General features: G+C 29.1%; 1 protein-coding gene across 2 annotated transcripts in view; it reads right to left on the bottom strand.

The window, feature by feature from the left end:
* The window catches only part of LOC112692328 (proclotting enzyme-like), a 34,561-nt gene that overhangs the window by 10,962 nt on the left and 1,083 nt on the right, over positions 1-22,516 (bottom strand). For both annotated transcript variants that reach the window (XM_025566959.1, XM_025566960.1), the window contains exon 2: positions 10,398-10,463. In XM_025566959.1, coding sequence (XP_025422744.1) covers positions 10,398-10,463 — 66 coding nt within the window. The remainder of the gene's footprint in view (positions 1-10,397; positions 10,464-22,516) is intronic.

Here is a 22,516-nt window from a genome sequence, read left to right as displayed (position 1 = left end):
AATGAAAGCTTTGTCTTTATTTTCAAGTTAAAAACATTATTATTATTATTATATATATTTTTTTTTTCTCATATTATAAAATTTGAATATCATACCATTTAATTTTAACCAAAACTTATATTGTACCTGTATAATTATTATTTTCTTATGTTTTTGGATGTCTAGATTACTTTATATCTTCTTTGTTAAAGGGCTTGTCCCGTAAAAATGTTAATAAATAAATAAAATAAAATATACCAGTAATTGTAAAATATTATAAAACGAAAAAATAGCTTCCGGGGATCTCTATCTTTCTCTAAAAAATCTGACCATCAACAACAATATTTTTATTAGATCAATTGTAGTGTTCTAAAATGATCAACCAAAAATAAAAATTAACATCATTGTAAAACCATTAACTAACCATTAACTTCTTTAATAACTCTAAATAATGGAAATAATAGTTATTAATATTTACTTGGTAGTTCATACATGTTATTGTTTTTGTTTAGGATACGTTTTGATAGTATTATTATTATTTTATTTAGTAATAAATATAACATATAGTAATAGACACAATAAGCAATTTAATGATATATCTTTCTGATCTTTCTCCTATAATCTTTTACGACGCGTAGGCTTTGCACACGGACATAAAATACGAAAATATATTTTAAACGGATACTATTTATACGGACATGCATTAAAAAAAAAAAAAAAAACTAGTTGTGTTCAGGATGTACAGTTGGATTCGCCAAGGGTCGAGGTAGTTGTTTAATTTTATTTTATTAGATTTTAAATTAACGGTTTGAAGTGAAACAGCCTGTACCTGTACATTGATTATTAGTATTCGTCTACGCGTTGAACGAGCATAGAGTTTACCTATGTCTTTATATTCGTTAGTAGTAAATAATACTTGTTATAGATCCGAAATCTACTCTTTATATCCCGCAAAAGTATTACATTTATCTATGTAGGAACGGAATACAAAAGTGCGTCGAGACGATAGTAGTATATGATATATACATATGTTACGGTGCAAGTGGATAAATGGTCATTGTAAACATTGACCGGACAAAGTTTGCAATGTCCGATTTATTCAAGCAATGTAGATAATTATTCACTTAAACTAGACGTTGTATACAATTGCCGGTACTAAAAGTGCCAAGTTAACAAAATACATATAATATTATCTTGTATAAATTTATTTTTAACAAAAAAAGGAGAATATTTTATTTTTATTAATTATTTATTTTGTATCTATTATTTTTATCTACTGATAAAAATTATTGTAACCCGTAGGAAGCAGTGCTTAAAATAAATTATAAAATATATCACTCTAATACTCTAATATTCACATTGCCCACATCAGTTTTAGAGTTGTATTCAATAACTAGGCATTGTATTATAATGACTGATTTGTCCACCTGTACCGTAATATAAATATATATTACTATACGCACCCGATGCAATGCGATGAACCTAATTATTCGAAATTGAATAATATGTAATTATTATATGCGTGGCTAGAAGTATTATGATTTTGATGGTCTAAGACAAGTCGTCTACGTTTATTTAGGTCCTGTTTGTACATATATATCATTAGACAATTTTACAATATACACGTCATACAAGTCTGAAAATCCGGACCCCGAGCAGTTCGAAGCATCAGAAATTAGTCAGCAGCTGACCGTTTCCTCCGAATACAAGATTACTCCAATATACGCCGCTATAGTATGTATAATATATACCTATAGCGTATGTGTAGACATAATTATTATTTAGAAGCCTATAAACAAGTTGTTATAACAGTTAGGTACCATTTTAAATAATGTTATAAGCATGTTATCGTGTGTACGGTCGAATTATTTTTGAGCGTGGAAATAAATCGAGTGAAAAATATAATATGCCTCGTGGATGCGCAATCAACGACGAATTGCAATTGCTACGCGTGTCCATTACGACAGTGCTTCTCAAACTGGGGACCAAGGTTATATGACTGTGAGGGGACGTGAAATATTTATTTCATTTAAAATATTTTCGGTTATTTAATTATTATATAATATATAATGAACACGATTTGGTAAAAAGATCATTTTCTATTTCTTTGAAATACGATCATATTTCATGGACCGCAAAAGAGCAATTAATTGAAATTAGAGAAGACTCCATTCTTGAAACCTAATTTAATGAAAAAGAATTTACTGAATTTTGGTTAAAACGACAGCAAGAGAATCCAGTAATTTTGAAAGCCGCTTTACTTATATTAATGTCTTTCGCATCGACATATTTTTGTGACACACCATTTTCACAACTTCAAGTTATAAAAAAACAAACATAGATCATGCATTTCAAAGCAGTCTTTAGAAGCGAATTTGCTTGTTTCAATTTCAAATATCACATTTCACATAAATATGTTATGCGAAAATATGGAAGCCCAACCATCACTTTACTAACAATCACATTTTATTATTATTATTATTATTATCAGGTCTCATAACTTATAGCTCTAAAAAAGGTTATTATATAAGCGCTTAAATATGCTCTAAAAAGTGTTCATATAAGCGCTTAAATATACACTAAAAATACTAAAATATGCAAAAAAAACGTTTGTATACAAAAATTATTATTATTTATTATATTATTTTATTATTTTAGCTTCTATTATTAAAAAATAAAATTTAGATACTGAATTCACGAAACGAACTAGCATGCATACAGTTCGAAAAATCGGAAACGATTACAAAATGTTAACGAAAAATATTCTGTAAATAATCTGAGAATGATGATATCGGAATATTTAGATAATGATATCGAAATACCCGAATACCTAGAAACTATAAAAATAAAATACTACAGTACAAGTTACAATTATATACAATTATAATGGTTTCCTTATCGATGGGATTACGAAGTTTCGAGCGTACACTCTCGCTATGTCGCGTGTCGCCTAAACTCGTATAGGTAAATATAGTTTATCTGATATTATTATATAAGTTATATAAGAAAAATAATTAATTACTAATATGAACAATTAATATGACTATAATTACTTGCTATTTTTAAGAAAAAATGTTTAGGCTACTAAAAAAAATTTAAAAAAATGAATGATAAAAATCATGCAATAATCCAAAAATAAGCAAAATAGCACTTATACTCCGAAATATGCAAAAATATGCAACATCAAATTTCGTATATAGCTTCTTGGTTATCTGAAACAAATTTATAGCTCACATAGGTACCTCTAGGACCTCTCAAAAAAATATGCAAATGCTAGAAGTTATGAGCCCTGATTATTATTATTAACCTTTGTTTGAAAAAAAAATCAACATTATTACTAAATGTTTTTATAATGCTTTATAATTATTACCAATTATTTTTTGTTTATATATGTTTTAAGTTTTATGTATATATATATATATATAAGAAAATATATATATATTTTTTATATATAAGATTACATTTTAAAAATATATTAAAAAACATTTATTTTCTTTACATTTTAATAATTTATTTGTGTGAAATGGTGCATGTAAATTTAGTATATAATTAAGAAAAAATAATTAATGATTTTGATTTAGGGGATCCTTGACAGTTTTACATTAAATTTAAGGGTCCCTATAACAAAAAAGGTTGAGAAGCACTGCTCTGTGATATGCGTTTCCCGACATGGGGTCGCACTTAATATTTTTAATGGGTCGCTGTTTGTAAACTAATGACAAAAAAAAAAATTTTAGCTATCAAAATATAAACATTTGTATTAGAATTAATGATTAGTAATGTTATTATTTTAAAGCATACTGTTTTTTTTTGTCGTCTACCTAACGCAAAGAAAATTATGGGTCGTTTTAGTATAAATGTTGAGAAACACTGCTCTATGCGACTGTTTAAAATGATTAAAATTCGTTTTTATGACGGTATTATCTCCGGTCAAGTGATTGCTATGTACCTACACTCGACTTTTAGCGCAGCTTCACATAACATATAGGCGAGTTGTGTTTTCATGACGGGTTTTCAATAATATTTAATTCTCAGTAAATAATCTGAAACCTATTCATATATATATATATATATATATATATATATATATATATACGTTTTGGCAACGAAAATAATAGTGGTGTAGATGGGTATTGCACACTCGTGCCACTCGTCGAATAGAGCAATACTTGTTTTTGCTTTACCGATTTTTCGTATGATAAAACATGTTTAACGCCAAAATTAATTACACAGTATATAATTATCGAAGAAATTTGATTCGAGCGTCATTTAATCGAGGATATATTTTCTTATTTTTTATTTATCGTTGTTTCATTATTTTTATTTTAATAACTTGAAGTTAACTATTTTAATTTATATTTAAGTTTTTACTCTTAACTTTTTCATTTTTTATGAATAAAATTAAGTTATGCTAAAATCCTGACCAGAAGTAATATATTTGGTTTTCCTTTTTTTACTCGTAATAATACTAGAAATATAATTCTACGATCATTAAATAAAGAACTTTTTAGTTTTTCTTTGAACGTATCTTAGTTAAACTTTGTGTAGGTTAATGTTAGCATCCTTATTAAAGCGATTTTATCCAATGTATTTCACGGCGATTTTCTACTGAAAAGTGGTTCCGCAAAGCCTACCGAATTTGTTGCAGATTATCGCGTACATTTTTAGTTGACTAAATCTACTTCAATAATATTTTTTATGTAATCTGCTGGTTATGTAAATATTGCTATTTTAAGTGCCAATATGTACAGAGTGCACGAATATAATATCAAATTTACGCTTTTCGTAATTTATTATATATTATATTGATTTGCTGTTAAATTATAAATAGTTTTAGTAAAATATCATCTTACGAATAAGTACGCTCCGCGTTAAAGTCTCTATAATGAAAACTAATAAAATAATATTATAATACATTCTGTTTATATATTTTAAGTACTGCGTTAAGAATTTATAATATCAGTGTTGCAGGTAGTATGGTACATTATATATTTCGTAAAACCTACCATTATTTGATTTACTGTTTTAATGTTCGGGAATACTTTTAATATATTTAAATCTGTAGTCATCAATTATATCATTGCGAGTCATGCATGCGCATACACATTTTGACGACAGAGTTATGGTTTTAATTAATCTCATCGATTATAATCTACTGTACAATTTTATCGGACGTGATATGCTACGTTCGTTACACATACCTGCATACGTTTAGAGAGAGACGTGTTGACATCATCATAATAGCCATTAATCGTTCGATCTATGTAACGTCCAATTTATCGTTTTAGTGAGAGTTACTTTTTATTTAACTTTTTTTTTAAGCTTCGTGTAATACTAATTATATGCGTAAACGTGTAGATTACTATATTATTATAATATCATACACGTAGGCGCCACACCGCCGGTGTTTGTATATACGATTCGTGTTCACTTCGGCTGTAAATTCGGATGATAATATTGTGTATGTGAGGTAGAACAAGAATAAAATAGATAATAATAACTATAAATAAAAATAAATAATTCAAGCGACCGAGCATTTTACGTTTGACACGCGTAGAAAGTTATCTCTGTTTTCGTCCCCCTCCCGCCCACACATACACACACACACACACGTGCGCAGGCGTGTATATACAACACGGGCACATTAGACGATTTCAGACGTCCTATGGAGTGCGGCGGTCGTTGTAACCGCAAAACCGATGGAGAATAGAAAAATTAGATGGAAATCGACGGTGCGGTGTGCGTATATTCAATCGTAGATAAGATATCGTAGTCGGCCTAGTTCGATGTTGACATGTAAATTAGCAAGACCGGGACAACGCACGCCAATGCTAATCAGAGTTCTCCGCGTGGACGGTTTTGTGGACATTTATTTTTTTCCATTTCGTTTTTTTGTTCCTATTCTCGACTATTATCCGTCCAAGCAGTACAATACTCGTACGTATGTCTGCAAGATAATAATAATAATACATCTTTCATGTTTTGATAATTGCGATGGCCGATAAGGAAAATATGTGTTTGTTTAAACCGTGAGGACATTAGATCGGCGGATGAAATAAGAAAACGGTCGTAAACAAAAGTTTTCTGTATATTTGCGTTTTATCGCGAAATTAATCTATGTAATATATTTCATTATCTACACTCGAGAAACCGTACTTAGGGTACGGTAAAGGATTTTTAAGCACATAATAATATACGTACTCCTTCTTCCTTATCAGGTGCAATAATTCTGATTTCACTTCTATAATATGGGTGCTCATAATAATGTATCCTAATAGTCAGGGAAAACGATTTTAATTGAAGTACATATACATTATATTATATTTATCATGTCAATGATAAAATAAACTTTCATATTATTATTTGCGTAATCTTAAACGTATCTTTTACATCGATCAGAACGCTAAGGTTAAAGTTTATAAATATCATATTTTGTCATATTTTTCTCAGCTACTTTTATTACAACTTGTTTTCAAAAAACAGTTAAATATTTTCATAATGTTTTAGTATTACTATTAATATAATATTTATGAGAATTTTTTATTTTATTTTTTATTATTTTTATTATACAGTCTGTAAATATATTATTTTCACAATAAGTATAAGTGCTGTACAGGTAGAAATAGAATAAATAAAATAAAATAAAAAGGGACTGATGACTTGAATGAAGAATCCATCCAGAGATGGAACGTCTTGACATTGATTTATGAGAATTTGAATTATAAGTAAGATACTTCGATAACGTACAAAATAATAATCTCTAACTTGCATCACATCGCATCACATCGTATAAAAGAATACGGGAATCAGTAAAATTAAATGATATTAATGTGATTTCATCATTGTTTAGTCAACCAGATATATTATGTTCGTATGCAATTATATCAAAATGTTTTTGTACCTGAATGTAAATAAAAAAAAAATTATAGTTATAATAAAATAGAATATTAAATGTTCAATATATAATATATAAATAGCGGATTATAGAGAAATATTGCAATGATTTAAATTTGTTCTCAAGAATAGGTTAAAATAATATTTAGATTACTATATTTTGTACGACTGGAATAATATAGCTCGGAAATAATATTTACACCTGAAAAACTTTCACTTGTTTGGTCGCATCTGAGGCGTGGTAGTACGTTTTCTTTCTAAAAAAAAAAAAAAGCAACAACGACCCACACTAATTAGTACAGTCAGTTACATTATGTTCTCACAAATCGCTGCATTAAAAATAATAAAATCATTAAACCGACTAATACCTATTTCAATGTTCATGGTATTACATCTATGTAATATTTAGGAGTGTAAATTTACTTACGACACGACATAAAAACCAAATATCCGTTAAAATCACTTACACAACATTTTAAACGCATTATTTAACAACGTAGGTGGAAAAAGTATGTTTTCTCATACAAAATATTATATTTTAACTCAAAAAAATCAATTATAACATAATATATGTACAAAACACAATAATATTTTCTTCAAAAATATTTGAATATTGTCTCAGGATAATTAATATTATAATGATTGATGATATAAAAAAAAATTCTATATTCGTACGTGTATCTTATAATGTTGTCAATAAATCATTTATTCAAATGCATTCCATCAGGTGATCATTCATTGCTACTGTTTGCTCTCATAAATAGAATGCGTAACATGTTAACATTCATCATGACACAGTTTGACTCGACATGAGTGTGGTAAATTTATATAGAAACGATCGTAGTATTAATTTGTATCCTATTCTATCCGTATAATCCTAATTGTTTTCGAGAAGTGCGCTCTCAACGCGATCCGATAAAAATATATACGCTTAGTGGTTAATCATTCTTTCGAAACATTAGTATAATGTAGTTAGAAAGTGTTTAATAAAAAGGTTTATTGTTACTATTATTTTAAATATTTCAAAACCAATGATTCATTGCAAACGCGCAAAAATTGCGTTCTTATGAAGGAAAAAACAGTTTTATTATATAAAAATCATTACGACTGCGACAAATGTTGAACCGAAACAGAAAACTACAACATAAATAAACAGTCATAGTCATAATTATTGTTGTCAGCAGTTCAACACGTTAACTTTATATAACGAATTGAAAAATTTAACAACATTTAACATAATACCCTCAAAAACTATGTTTTCAAGAAATTTTCAACCATTATCCGTAGTAGCAAGTACTTTCAGAGTATTTTGAAAGTGAAAAAAACGTACAACTATGATTGTGCTCCGTGCCGCACTATAATTGCTGGTATTTAGAATAATGCGGCCTGAACGTCGTGTAGTGATGTTGAGTTCATTTTCATGTCGCATCTGCTGCATATATTAATACTATTATCATTGTCGCACGAAATTCAGCATATACGTAAAATAATATGTATATACAATATAGTATATGAAGTCACTTTCTAGTTCAACGACTGTAATTTAAAATAATCAAAAATACAAATGAATACGTGTAGGTTAAAAATGTCGAGTTATTAAACCTACGTTTATACTGTACAGTAATAAAACTGAACTCTGCGATAGGAAATCGTATTCGTATAGGTTGGTCAAAGTGAAAATTGTGCACGACTGACTGTAGCAAACTATTGAACGCGAACAGTGGACTTGTAACCATAATATTTCGAACGTAGGTACCACAAGTCGCGCGCGCACACGCACACGCAGTGTGTAATACGACAATAATATTGTATTTCACTGGCCGACGACGGACTGTATGTAAATCGAAATGCATTTTTAAAGGAAATATATTAAGCCGCCCACGCTCGTTCACGTACTTTCCATTTTACCAAACGGTATCCGGGTGCTTTATCGTACTGTTTATATGATACTAATCGTCCGTGTGTCGAGATATTCACTAACATTGAGAATCTGGATCATTCGATATCATTCTATATATCGAACCAAACGCTTGGTCCCGCAAGAAAACCCATACGATTCGAAGAATACACTAGTATTTTGTTTACCTCGATAAATCGAGAGTAATGAAAATTATGAGACTACAATTCGAATTTATTGATTTAACACGAGCTCAAAAAAATATTATTAGAAGTATCAATGTGGTTCAACTTACGTGCTCGTGTGTTAAATAACAACATAATATGTAATTTTAGCATCGAAAAATAACAACGGCGAGAGTATATTATCGTTTGGTTTATGTGATCATAAGCTTATTTTATTATTTCCCTAACTGCTGTAATTAATCTAGGGGTATAATTTATCATTCGTCATCAATGCAGTCTCAGCAACGATAAGCAAACAGTTGTCGTAATCGAATAAAACGTATTCGATCTAAAAAATTGGTGTGGCAAAGTATAAGTAGTCATGGGTTATTGTGGCTCCTCGATGTAAAAAAAAAAAAAATTATCATGGCAGTCGAAGTCGATGAAAAAAAAATGTTGTCCTAAGCATTTCCACGTACCATCAACGATTAACTAAATGTATAAACGGTAAGCATATGCTAAAAATATTCAACGCTTTTCAATTAGAATTATTTCTCTCTTTCCTTCGATATTTCGAACTCTCGTCGACCATCTTAAATTCGAATTCCCAGTTCGATCCCCGGAAAGTCGATTTAAAAACAGAGCATCGTAGTAACGACGACGACGGGGTTGAAATGAATCGCAGTAACCACACGGGTTCAAGAAATGCAAGTAAAATTGATGAGAAAAAGAAAAAAATTCTCATCCACAAGACTAAATATTGCTATGGGACATAATACGTGCACAGTGTTACCTATAGGTACACTTGCGGGCGCGGAGAAAGTACGACGACGTAAAAATCGGAAACGCGGTTCCTGCATGTGTGTAATATTATACGAACGCCGAAATCAACATAATTGTTTTTCCTCTCACACGTGTTCGCTTTTTACTTTTCTCTCGCTCCCAACGCGCGTGTGCACGCCGTTACGCAATTTCGTCACATGCGTTCGTGCGCCACCTGTTGCGTAACTTGCATATCCGAGACTGTCTCGGTATGAAAAAAATCGACGCGTACACGGGGACAATCCGCTTCAGGTACGTGTTACATGGCTATGTGCGGAGGAAGGAAAATAAAAATAAAAATTCTACATCTCATAAGTTTTTCTCCCACGTTGTTTGTGTGTATATTTACGCGTTTAGAGAGAAAGTGTTAGAGGTCAACGCGTTACGCAATCGGTTTTTTTTTTTTTTTTTAAATTACCGTACGTCAGGGTGATAATGACCTAAATGCGGATGCATCGGATAATGACACACTCATCAACACTGTATTATTATGATTATTATTACTGTTATTATTATTATTATTATTATTATTATTATTATTAGTATTATTATGGGTATTTATCTATTGTGATATGTATGGTGTGTGTGTGTGTGTGTGTGTGTGTGTGTGTGTGTGTATCGATGAATCATTTGGGATTTACCTTGTGAGTAACCGTTTTCAGTCTGACGAACTGCAACACCAGCTTTTACGGTTAAGTAACATATCCCTGGAAAAAAAAAACAACACTCATTTATTACAAGTCGTTTATTGCGTTATTAATAATATACATCAAATTAACCTATATATCTTGTTAGACATACGCACAATACTAGTCACTGTATCACGAGGAATACCAATATCTTCCTTTAACTTTGGGTGTCGTCATTGTTCGTAATACTATTATTTTTATTATTCTCTCTCTTTTTTTTTTATGACGTTACGTCATACAATAGTGTTATTTATCATTGCTGCACTATTGTTAACACTAATAGTTAACAAAAATTAAGGGTTTTTTTTTTTTTTTTGAAAAATTAATATATTCAAAGTTTAACCCCGTGTTATTTCGGAAACATCAGAAATAGTGTTCGTTAACAAAAATATTTCTCAACAATACGCGCATTTCCATCGATTGGCCAATAATAATCATCATCTCAGAATTTCATTTTAATAACCGTTTTTCAAATGTTGTTCGAATTATATCCGTTTATTCATATATGGATATTTAATAATACCTTAAAAAGCTTAGCCTACTGTTAACGGATAATTTTTGTTTACAAATCATCGATTTTTTTTTAATTTGAACTAGAGTAACAGATACAGGCCCGTAGCCAGACCAAATTTTCAGGAGGGGCAAAGCAAATTTTTGGGGGGGCATTATATATAAATGTATTAAATATTAATGCAATTTTTAATTTATTTACATTGACATCTAATTAAATTAACACAATGAATTACAAAATAAATTAACAATGAAACATATTTTACACACGTGTACTGCTGCAGTCGGCGATAAAATGAAAGAATATTTAGGTGTTCTATAATAAAATGTCAATTGATAGGAAAGTATTGCGCTACGATTACGATAACGTTAGCAATCAATTTGCCAACAGTCGTCGTGACACGTCAGTATCGTCGTCATGGCCCGGAATTTCCGAAATAAATACTACTATACGGCTAAAAAAACTTTTTTGATCTATTCTATTACCGATGAAAATGTTATAAGCAATAAAATACGTAACTACCTAAACATCTTTCTAATATTTTTAGGGGGGGCAATGACTGGGTTTAGGGGGGGGCAACGCCCCCCCCCGTGGCTACGGGCCTGAACAGATACCTACGAAATAAAAAAATAATTTAATATTTTCACTTTCAATACGTACAAGTTACCAGAATTGATCGAACTCATCCAAGAGATATTTTACGGTTTTATATTAAAGGAATTAATAATCCTAAACCTAAGAAATCATAGGTTGAAAAAAAGCACAATAATCTTATATTCCAATGATATTTATTTTTATTTACTTATGGTATATTAATTTGCATAATTAATTGATAATTAGGTATTAAAATTAATGTTTTAATGAAAATAAAATATTTCCTATGTAACTTAAAATTGATAAAAAAAATTATTCATCTTACTTTAAATTGTTTCGGTGAACCTTAAAAATGTGATTTTTGAAAATCTTTTCATATTTCATATTTAGATATACATCGACTTCATTGAGTTTTGTTATTTTGAAATGTAGCGTTCAATGAGTAAATGAAATTTGAGTTATATATATAAATATATATACAAAGGTAGGCAAGTTAATGAAAATAATTAACTCGAGTTAAGTTAAGAGAACACAAGATCAATAAGTTAAAAATTAACAGTTAACAATTCATAAATTTAAGTCAATAAGTTATAAGTTAATAAGAAAAAAAATATTAACTTAACTCAGTTTAAAAAAAGTTAATCTACTTTTTTAATTAGTAAGTAGATCGCATAAAAAGTAACATCGTTCTACAGAAAGATTTATTTCCTAAATTATAATAAACAATTATATTGAATTTGTTATCATAATATACAGCAGTGGCGCTGAAGTGTTTGAAAAATACTTTGACATTGTACAATGTACATCAAGGGGCGACTCACTTCCATATTTATTTATCTTTATAGTTAAAATTATTTATACATAACATTTTGTATCCAGAACCCAATACCTAAAAATGAGCCCCCAACCTACAAAATCTTATATGACATATGATTTACAGTGTATACGACCATTTTACTTAACATGATTATTTAATTTTTTGTATTAATATTTACGTATAAATGAAAAACTTAAAAAAATTTTAACTTGATAGATCCCTTTTAAATCAACTGTAAAAAACTAAGTTATTTCAAATGCCAGTTAATCTAATTAAGTTAAAAAGTTTATTAGAAAATAAACTAACTAGTTAAGTTATAAAGTTTAAAAAAAATAACTTTTCAACTTAACTTTAGCTTTTTAACTAGTTAATGCCCACCTTTGTATATATATATAAATAATACAAACGTAAACTGAAGAAATATTTGAAAAAAAATATCAAATATTATATTTTATCGTCAAAAAATATACATTTTAAATAATTATTTGAATGGTTATTAACTGTTATTTATTGTTTGCAAAAATATGAAAATTGTTTATATAAATAAAATAATTCTGAATCAAATTCAGTAATTGGATAATTATCTGAAATATATTAGTATTCTGCACGTGTTTCGTATTCAGTCATAATTAAGTATTAAATAAACCAACGATAATATTTATTAGATAATTCATTTTTTAACGTTACATAACATTATTCTACATCCTATTAGGTTTAGATGCAATCGCATAAGCTGAATTAGTTATTGTTATTATAAAAGTCGCGTTCCTACGTGATCATTAAATGAAATCAACGTTGACATAGCATTATGACACAGATATGATTATATATTCAATACACGTTATTAGTTAAGTAGTTGTAATATTCAATTTGATTAAAATAATTTCTAAAATGACAAGGTGATACTGGTGATTTCTTCAAAAACACAAGATGTATTTTATATTAGGAAATATTTATAAAAATACGCTCTATTTTGAGGATACTTCTTTTATTGGACTAAGTTTATTAAAAATAAAAAATCACTATTTCGATTACAATATACTTTAAAGACTTATAAAATATTATAGCTTAAAAAATTGATATTTTTGCAATTATATCGATGCTATTACCATTTTTAATTATTTAATGGTTTAACGATGAAAAAATATTTTTTTTGGAAATAAAAAAAAAATCCAAAAACTAATAAAAAATGCAACCTAAAGGATGTAGTATGTGTATAGTAATTATTGTCATTAAAATATAATATTATGGTTCTAGGAGAATGCCGAAGAAAGAGAATAATAATAATAATTACTAGAAGTTTTGTAAATTTAAATTATGGAACAACCAAAATGATCTAAAAAAAACCGGTATGAATGTATTATAATAGACGATGAATGACATGTTAATTTAAAATTAAAGTATAATATAATACAGAACGATTTTTTCAAGACCTTTGTACATAAATCAGTTTTTGAAATTTATTGTACAAACACAATCGCAGAAATGTTATGGTATACGCGCAATCGAACTTGGTTACAATAACTAGCAATCTAACTGTTATAATATGGTGTTATAATACGAGTGATAATGACCATAAAGTAGGAAATGAGAAATAGTTCACTAGAAATATTATCAAGAAACATTGCGGTATACTATTGTTATAGTCTGGGACTTATTATTTTACAATACGTGGTTATGCGTTCGTATTTGTGTCAGACGACAAAGTATTAAATTCTATTTGATATATTTTATTAGGTAAATGTATTACTTATTATTAATATTATTTCTATATTTTATATAGACTTATTATAATCATCATTGAATATGCGTGATGTGTAGGGCTTGTAAGTACATCAATGAAAGATCTACTATTGACTCAAAGATTTCTATTGGCGAATTTGTTTGGCATTCAAATATTTATTTAAATGACGAAACACATTTTTTCTCCGAAATTTAAAAGGTAATATTTATTACTGAAATGAATTATTTAGATGTATTATCAATTTGAAAAATTTACCAAAATTACGATTATGTCTGTTGTATTGATTATTTTAATTATTTTTATTGTTATTATATTTCAGGGATGGGTAACTCGAAGTTACTAGAGGGCCAATTTTTAGAAAATTTAAATATAGCGGGCCAAAGCATAGAAAAAAAAAATAATAGGTTATTCAAAATATGAATTTTAATTAGAATTTATATATATGGAAATAATAAATTCAACACACACGATAGCATAATCCGAATGGTACGAAGAAACTGATATAGTTAAATAGTTTGGTAACAGCTATGGTTGAAAGTCATACTTATACATACTTATAACATTTAGACATTTAACGATGTTTAATACTAGATAACAATTATTACATTGATAAGTTAGAGCATAGACGATAAACTTTAAAATTGTATGATGTAATTTTAAAATATATTACGGGCCAGATAAAAAAGGTTCACGGGCCGGATGCGGTACGCGGGCCGCCAGTTGCCCACCCCTGTTATATTTTATATCTTTAAGTACGAATTATTTTAGTTTAATTATACCGTATTATAGAGAGTGTATACATGTTTCCCACGTGTAGGCCTGTGGAAATTTTCCGCACTTAATAACTAAAATAATATATCGTACTAACTGAATTATCGTTTAATTATTGGCAATAAAATTTATATATTAATTGGACAGTATGCAGAACAAATTTTATTTAAATTCTAAAACGTGATTTATTAAGATTTATACAATTTTTATTTATAATTAATATTAAAATACAATCTTCGAGTTTGCCGATATAGGCACGTGCCTATAAATACGCTACCGATTATGTATTGATTTTATTATGCGAGTTATACGACATCAAGAGTAAATTAATTCATGTGAGGAAGCAGTACTTCTATCGAAAATAATAAAACAACGTTAACTGTATGCCGTCCATAGCAGACGATAGCGTATGGTGTAGTTTTAATATGAATAATACATAACATTTCTTTTACCGGTCGAAAATTATAATATTTCGCGGACGTATTGTTGAACACGGTTGTTTTGATTGGCAAACATACTCGTATAATTGAAACTGTAACAATACTTAATAATATTTTAACCGAAAGTTGTATAATACAATAATTATTCCGGCAACAAATATTATGATTTTTATGAATCAATGTTATTTAACTCGACGTCGTTGCTCCAGTTCCATCACGCGTTCTGCGGTACACTCGGGTACACGATGAAATAAAATAAAAAAAATCGATTCTACGAAAAACAATAAAAACGTTCATGCGCATGATTTTCAAATCTCTTTTCGGCTGAAAGCGATGTTATCGTATTATGCGGTTTGGATCGCCGGTGAAAACGAGAATGTCTGAAAGTCGAAGTAAACAATATCCGGGAGATACATCCGCCCACCTAACAGTGCGCGCGCGCGTTTTGCAGTAATGCTGCGCAACTACTCATCAATTGTCTTCCCTTCCCCCTCATACATACACATTTATCTATGCACTTTTATGTACACACTCATACTTATGTTTTTTTTACATATATATATATGTTTTTGTGTGTGTATACACTAATATCTGTATTCCGAAAAAGAAAACTAGTATACGTCATATTTATAATATTTCTCTCTCTCTCTCTTTCTCTATCTCCGCGAGACTCGTGCATCGACTCTCATATCGGCCCAACAAGGCCGTTCACGGATACTCGAAGGTCGTGACCAAGATACACGCACCGCGGGTAGGTACGTGTACGCGCGCGCACCAGACGTGAATAATCGCGGTGAACAAATTATTAATTGGAGGTTATAAACAATAACACGTTTCTCGTTGTTTTTCCTCTTCTTCTTCCTATATTTCTCCTCCTAGATCCTCGAGGACCTCGCGTGCACCAGTGAAAATATCCCTCGGGTGACGTAGCCGCAGCCGTAACAGCGGTTTTTATTGCACGCGCATCTGCTGACCGATCTCGACCACGGTACCAAGTGGTTTCTACTATATACGAGTACATGCAAAACGCCTAGAGGCTGTCGAATCATCGACGGCCGAAAATAAATGTGCATGTATAAATAATAATAATCTAGATATACGAAACTGCATCGGCGGTGGTGGTCGCATTTCCGATACGGCCTATGATGTTATTTCGGAGAAAGAAAAAAATTAATAATAACAGCGAGCGAAGAATAATGTTATTTTCTGCTCCCAATACGTGTATATGTTTACTGCCTATATTTTATGTGGACACAAGTATTCTAATTCGTTTGCGTTTATTTCTTCTATATGTATATACGTGTAGTATTAATGTATATGAATCGCTTTCACCAGCGTGGAAGAGACCACCTTTGACACAAACGCGCGCGCGTCACAACGTCGTGGGTTTATAGTCGCATCGGTCTTATTAATACTGTAAAAGAAATTGACCGAAAAACCTTAGATATGCGCTTTAGTATGATTTTTATTTATTTTTTTTTTTCAATAATGTTATAATGTATAAGGACGAGTTTAATTTATGTTTTGTGATTTTACGGCTTTTTCGTAACCGGGTCCAGGAGTTGATCCAATAATAAATATACACCGTAAATACAATCATTGTTGCGTACTTGTATTAGTATTGTTTTCGTATTTACATAGCACTCGTCGGAATATCGAGCTAGAGTGCAGTGTCATCATAACAATCGTCGTTTTTATTCCAAATGGAACTGTATATGTTAAGTGGTTTTACTTTGGGCTAATAGCCGCAGCGGTGTACGCGATTGTTTGAACGAAACACGTACAAAACTACGATACAGTGGTTCAAAACTGTATTTGAGTTATTATCATCATTTTTCGTATATGATGGTAAGAGTAAAAAAGAAAACACGGTTTTAAGTTAACAATAATTATTATGTTTCGAAACGTTTACGACTATTGAATAATAATACAATAATATAATAAAAAATTATAATTAAAAATTAGTAAATGTTTTATACTCAAAGAATAAGAGTCTAAGAGACGCGATTTTATTGACTTTGTATATACGTTATGATGAATTTTTAATTCGAAACCGGTCGTAATTTACAAATATAATAATATTCCAGGCTAAGCATTTATTTATTTCTATATATAAACAATTTGTTTATTTTTTTATATGTTGGGCATATATTTTGGAATAAATAGCCTAAAATGTACTCACACGAATTTAATTTTGTACTCTTTCATACTTTTATGTTTATACGATTATATAATAGTTTGGTTAGAATTTAATTTTAAATTGTTCGTGTAGATATCACAAAAGAATAACAATACTGTATGACTTTTATTTTAGTACGGTACTGTATAACATTTTGTCGAAATCGATAAAATCGTTGATGGTTCAGACAGGTAATCAAAATAAAATATAGCATTTCAGAAAATAAGTAGATTACTTACATAAAAAATAAAACCATTCACATAAAAAATACGTTAGTAAAAAATGTAAGTAATAATATTACTTGTCACGTGGTACGATTGGACAACGGTCACTATATTCGAATATATATATATATATATTGTTGAAATAATATCTCAGTATAGGCTTATTATAAATAAAAGTATCTTCAATTCAACTATAAATAATCTATTTATTTAATAAAATAAATAACACTTTCTTGACAGTTTTTTTCTTACTGCTAATATTCAGTTATATTAAAATGAAATATTTATCGTTTTATGATCCGTCCATGTTAACGGTTTATATGTACTGGTATTATATATATATACATTTTTTGAATTACAGTTTTATGACTTTTGTTGTTGTTTTAGTTTGATAAAAATATTTTATAATTGCATTTTTAAATATTTCTGATCGTAGATTTCCAATTTCATTATTGAATAATACTTATTTCTAATGTTCTGAATTAAAACGAAAAAAAAATAAAACACAAAAAACGTCCGAAAATCAATAGGTAATACAATTGCACCATAAGTAACTTATTCTTATTCAAATTCTTTCGTCCAAACCTAAATATCTAAAAACTCCAGTCGTTCGATGAATATAAGACTCATGTCACAACATTAACAGGTTATACGAACTAACATTTTGTTGAATATTTAGTCCAATATAAGTAATTTTTCTGGTTGCGTTTTCAAGTAAAACATCCGAATAATGCGCCAGTAATAGTTATGTAAGTATTTATAAAAAGTGTCCCTAACCAAAAATCGAACATATAAAATATAGCCGTTATAGGATGCGTACGAGTAAATCATGTATAACCCAATCAAGTCGTTGGGAATATTTCCGACAGCAGGAAAAAATTATTCAGAATCGAATTAAAATATATAGTTACATAAACAACGAATTAAAATAACTGCCATTGGACGAAACACGTTCGGATTATGATTTTGTCCGACAACAGCGTTGTGATATTACAATGTCCATGAAATCGTTGAATTTAAATTATGTCATATTATTTTTTAGACGTCGTGGGTCTTCTCGTTGATTCATTACGTAGTGGTGTTATACTATTGTGCAACGGTTCGGAGGTAAAAAAAAAAAAAAAGGACGCTATCTAAACAATGCGCGCGGTTTCACCCGTGACACAACTTTGAAGAATCGGGTCAAGTTAATTTGGCGTATGTACATATTATCATATGTTATCATTGTAATATTGCGCAGTACTTATGGGTATCATTTTATTGTTCTCGTAATCATAACAATTAAAAAATAAATAAATAAAATAAAAATTCATTATTATTAGCAGATCCCTATCGTTTCGTAAATCACGCGTGCTAGTCAGAATGCGTTTTTGAAGTCGACACTATTGTAATTTTAATCGTAATTATTTAATAATTATTCAATTGCAAATATTGTACATCACGAGCTCTGTTCGGAAATGCCAGATAACCGGAGCACTACGCGGGCTCGACTTGTCATAAATTCATATTTATATTGTCTCGTCTGGCTTTCGCTGCAACCCGAAACAAAAGGGCGACCGTTAAACACAAAAACATAAAAAGATTACAAAAAAAAAAAAAAAAAAAACGCGGAAAGTAGGTCAATTATTATTGTTTGGGTATTTGAATATGCGTGGACCAGTTGGTCGTTAAATATTTCCGGGTACATTCCAGACATTTAGTTAACGAGCGTATCCTGAATGGAGTATTTCGCACAAGGAGCCTGTTTTGCCCTCTGAATTTTCAGAAAGAGTCCTTCAATCCTTAATGATCAAACACGAAGATAAGAGTTCTTTAACAATACAAGTTTTTCCCTCTTTGATCAAGATTTTAATAAGTCTCTCGGTTCTGATTAGATTGTACACTACACGCTATGACGTTTGATCACAATATCATTTATTATTGTTATTATTTATTTGTTTATTTTTAACACTTTGTTAACCATGCTAGAAAATGTAATGATTCTTTTTTGTTGAAAATCAATGCACATAGAGGTAGGTACATATTTATAATGATATACGGAATACTTTTGTAGACATGTACGCATACAATATTTTCATGCGATTAAATACAGTTAAAAATCTAAAGTAATTAAAGAGCACATACATACATACATACATGCATACGCGTTTCTCTGTACCAATTAATTCTATGAATTTGTTTAAGCTTTGCGTACAAATGTAATTAATACTTAGTATGATATAATTATTTCCATTTGGATGAACAATCATTACAAACGAATACTGTAATTAAACTATAATTATTGTTATGTTATTTTAATGCTATAAATTTATGTAAATTAGGATTTTAATTTTTTTGTTAACTATAAAGTTTACATTTTACTGGTTTTCCCTATTGTTAGTCAAGCTATCGAAAATAAAGTACAATACAGTTTTTAATTATTTCAGATCCTATAGTTTACTAACACTTATTAAAATAAAATAAATATTATACTACTATCTTGCGTTGAAACGAAACGTAAATTTATCGGAAAAAAGGGATAGGTACAACTATTAAGCTGATTTTTTTAAAATATTACTGTTGAGGATTCAAATTAAATCGTGTTATTTTGATGAAAAACGTAAACGAGTAATTAGCAACATAAAGATACAGTTAGCATTCGTGACAACGTATTTTTTAATAAGTAAATTTAGAAATATGTGATAAAATATCATAGTATGTTATACAGTAACAAATTGATTACATTGGAATAAACTTAATTAGCTGTCCACAGGTGTTTAACGTATTTTTGAATTTTTATTTCCTCATAGTTATTTTTCCACAGTCGGTATATCGACAAGTTTATACTGCTGAATGTATAATTTTATATTATACTTTTTCAAGTATTAAATTGTGGAACAAAAATACCGTTCGAAGTCATTCAATATGAATAGTTAAATGGTTTAGTGGTCAGTTTGAAAAGAAAAAAAAAACTGTAAAAAAACTGACTAAATAATATAGATAGTATTAAATATGAACAATAGATTGATATTCCGCTAAACGAATCACCACTCTTATGAATCTTTAATACATGAACCGTATTAGACGAAGTGATTGACCATTGTTTTTGATTGTGAAATTTATCAAAAAAAAAAAAAAAAAAAAACAAAAAAAAATCATATTCACTCGTTTCCCTTGAACGAGTCCAATAATAATTGTGAATCACTTGAAGACGATTTGCCACCCATGGTACAAGTACAGTTTTACATAACGGGCCATACTTTTTTAAAATTTTTTATTTTCGAGTACCTACTCTTTTAACGGGAAGCCTACGACTTGATATGACCGGAAGACAATTATTTAATGGACCACATCCATTCTGCCGACAAATGAAAAATTATAATGGGTGAAATTAGTACTGGACTTTTTGTGTTGTCAAACGACTAGAGAAATGCACTATATACAGACACTAATCGGTAATCTTTTGGTCTCCAACGAAACGAATTTCATTTACGAGACGTGCAATTACGATCAATTATTTACACTGTGTCTACCAATCTACCAAGCGCGATATGGTAATTAAGATATTAAAATAGTTGACCAACAATTAAGGATATTTATCCAGGAACGAGGAAAAATTATGCTATTGCTATTTATTTAAAAAGTAAATATTAATAAACGTTAGAAATCGATAAGTGATTGTACCTAGGTTTTTTTAGATATTTTTATATTTTCCTCAAATATTTATTCAGTGTTTTATCGAACATAACAGTTACTTGATGTAGGTACAAATTTGTCATTTTAGTGAATATATTATTATAAATTATAAACTATTGAGGATACCTTAAGCGATGTATAATAACGATTGATCATATTATTGAACCACGTTCTATACCAATAATAGATACTTCTTTTACTTCCACTGGAGAATTTCTAAAATTTTAGAATACATTCATTGCCTAATGAACTCAATCCACGGTGCGTCTAAAAACATATGTATCCTTTACGGTCGAATGAACCTTCGGCTCGCTTATGATTTTGATTTCTGGGTTATTGAATATACACGAGTGTATTATGTACCTACCTACACTACAACTATCTACGTGTAAAGCGTAGACTATATTTAATGTAAATTGTTGAACCTATTTCATGAATACTAGGTTTGGAATAATGTTGTCTTGTATTATAAACGTATTTAGTATTGTAATAATCTTAATAAATATCAATCGAATGAACAAATAATATAATAATTATAAACGATCACAAACGTAAATTTTCAAAATTAATTGAACATTTTGAGTTGATTTAAGATTTTGTGTAAAGCAAGGAATCCTTTTTTTTTTATTTAACTAAGCTTATTTCATAAACCTAAGTTATACAATACTGTTATTAATAATTTGTTTCTATAGTTTTATAATTTTATTTCAATCGATTAATTTTAAGTGTACCACTATTAAAGTCTTTTAAATTCAGTAAAAAACAATTAATAATAACAATTTTAACTTTAAATGCATACATTTTATTCTTTATTATTACATAGAGCTCAAAATGTATTACTTATACGACCATTATTATTTTAAAACATCGATCGATCACAATAACGAGTGTGTTTCAATCGAATACCAAAATGGTTTACAATATTTTATCAGACAACTCTTTTCCTTTGGCATATTATTTGAAGTCGTGGATAATTACTATATTAAGCCAAGATTAGTTTGATATTCCCGAAGCGAATTATCGTCTTGAGGATGAAAACTTTAATTAAATTACAAAACGAGATTTATATTTTCAGATAAACTTATTTGAAAATCTATTTGCGAAACGAATAAAAAA

Source organism: Sipha flava, unplaced genomic scaffold (genome assembly GCF_003268045.1).
Source record: "Sipha flava isolate LNK unplaced genomic scaffold, YSA_version1 73_pilon_pilon, whole genome shotgun sequence".
Taxonomy (NCBI): Eukaryota; Metazoa; Arthropoda; class Insecta; order Hemiptera; family Aphididae; genus Sipha; species Sipha flava.
The sequence above is the reverse complement of the archived record's forward strand: the minus strand, read 5'-3'. Positions and strand labels throughout refer to the sequence as shown.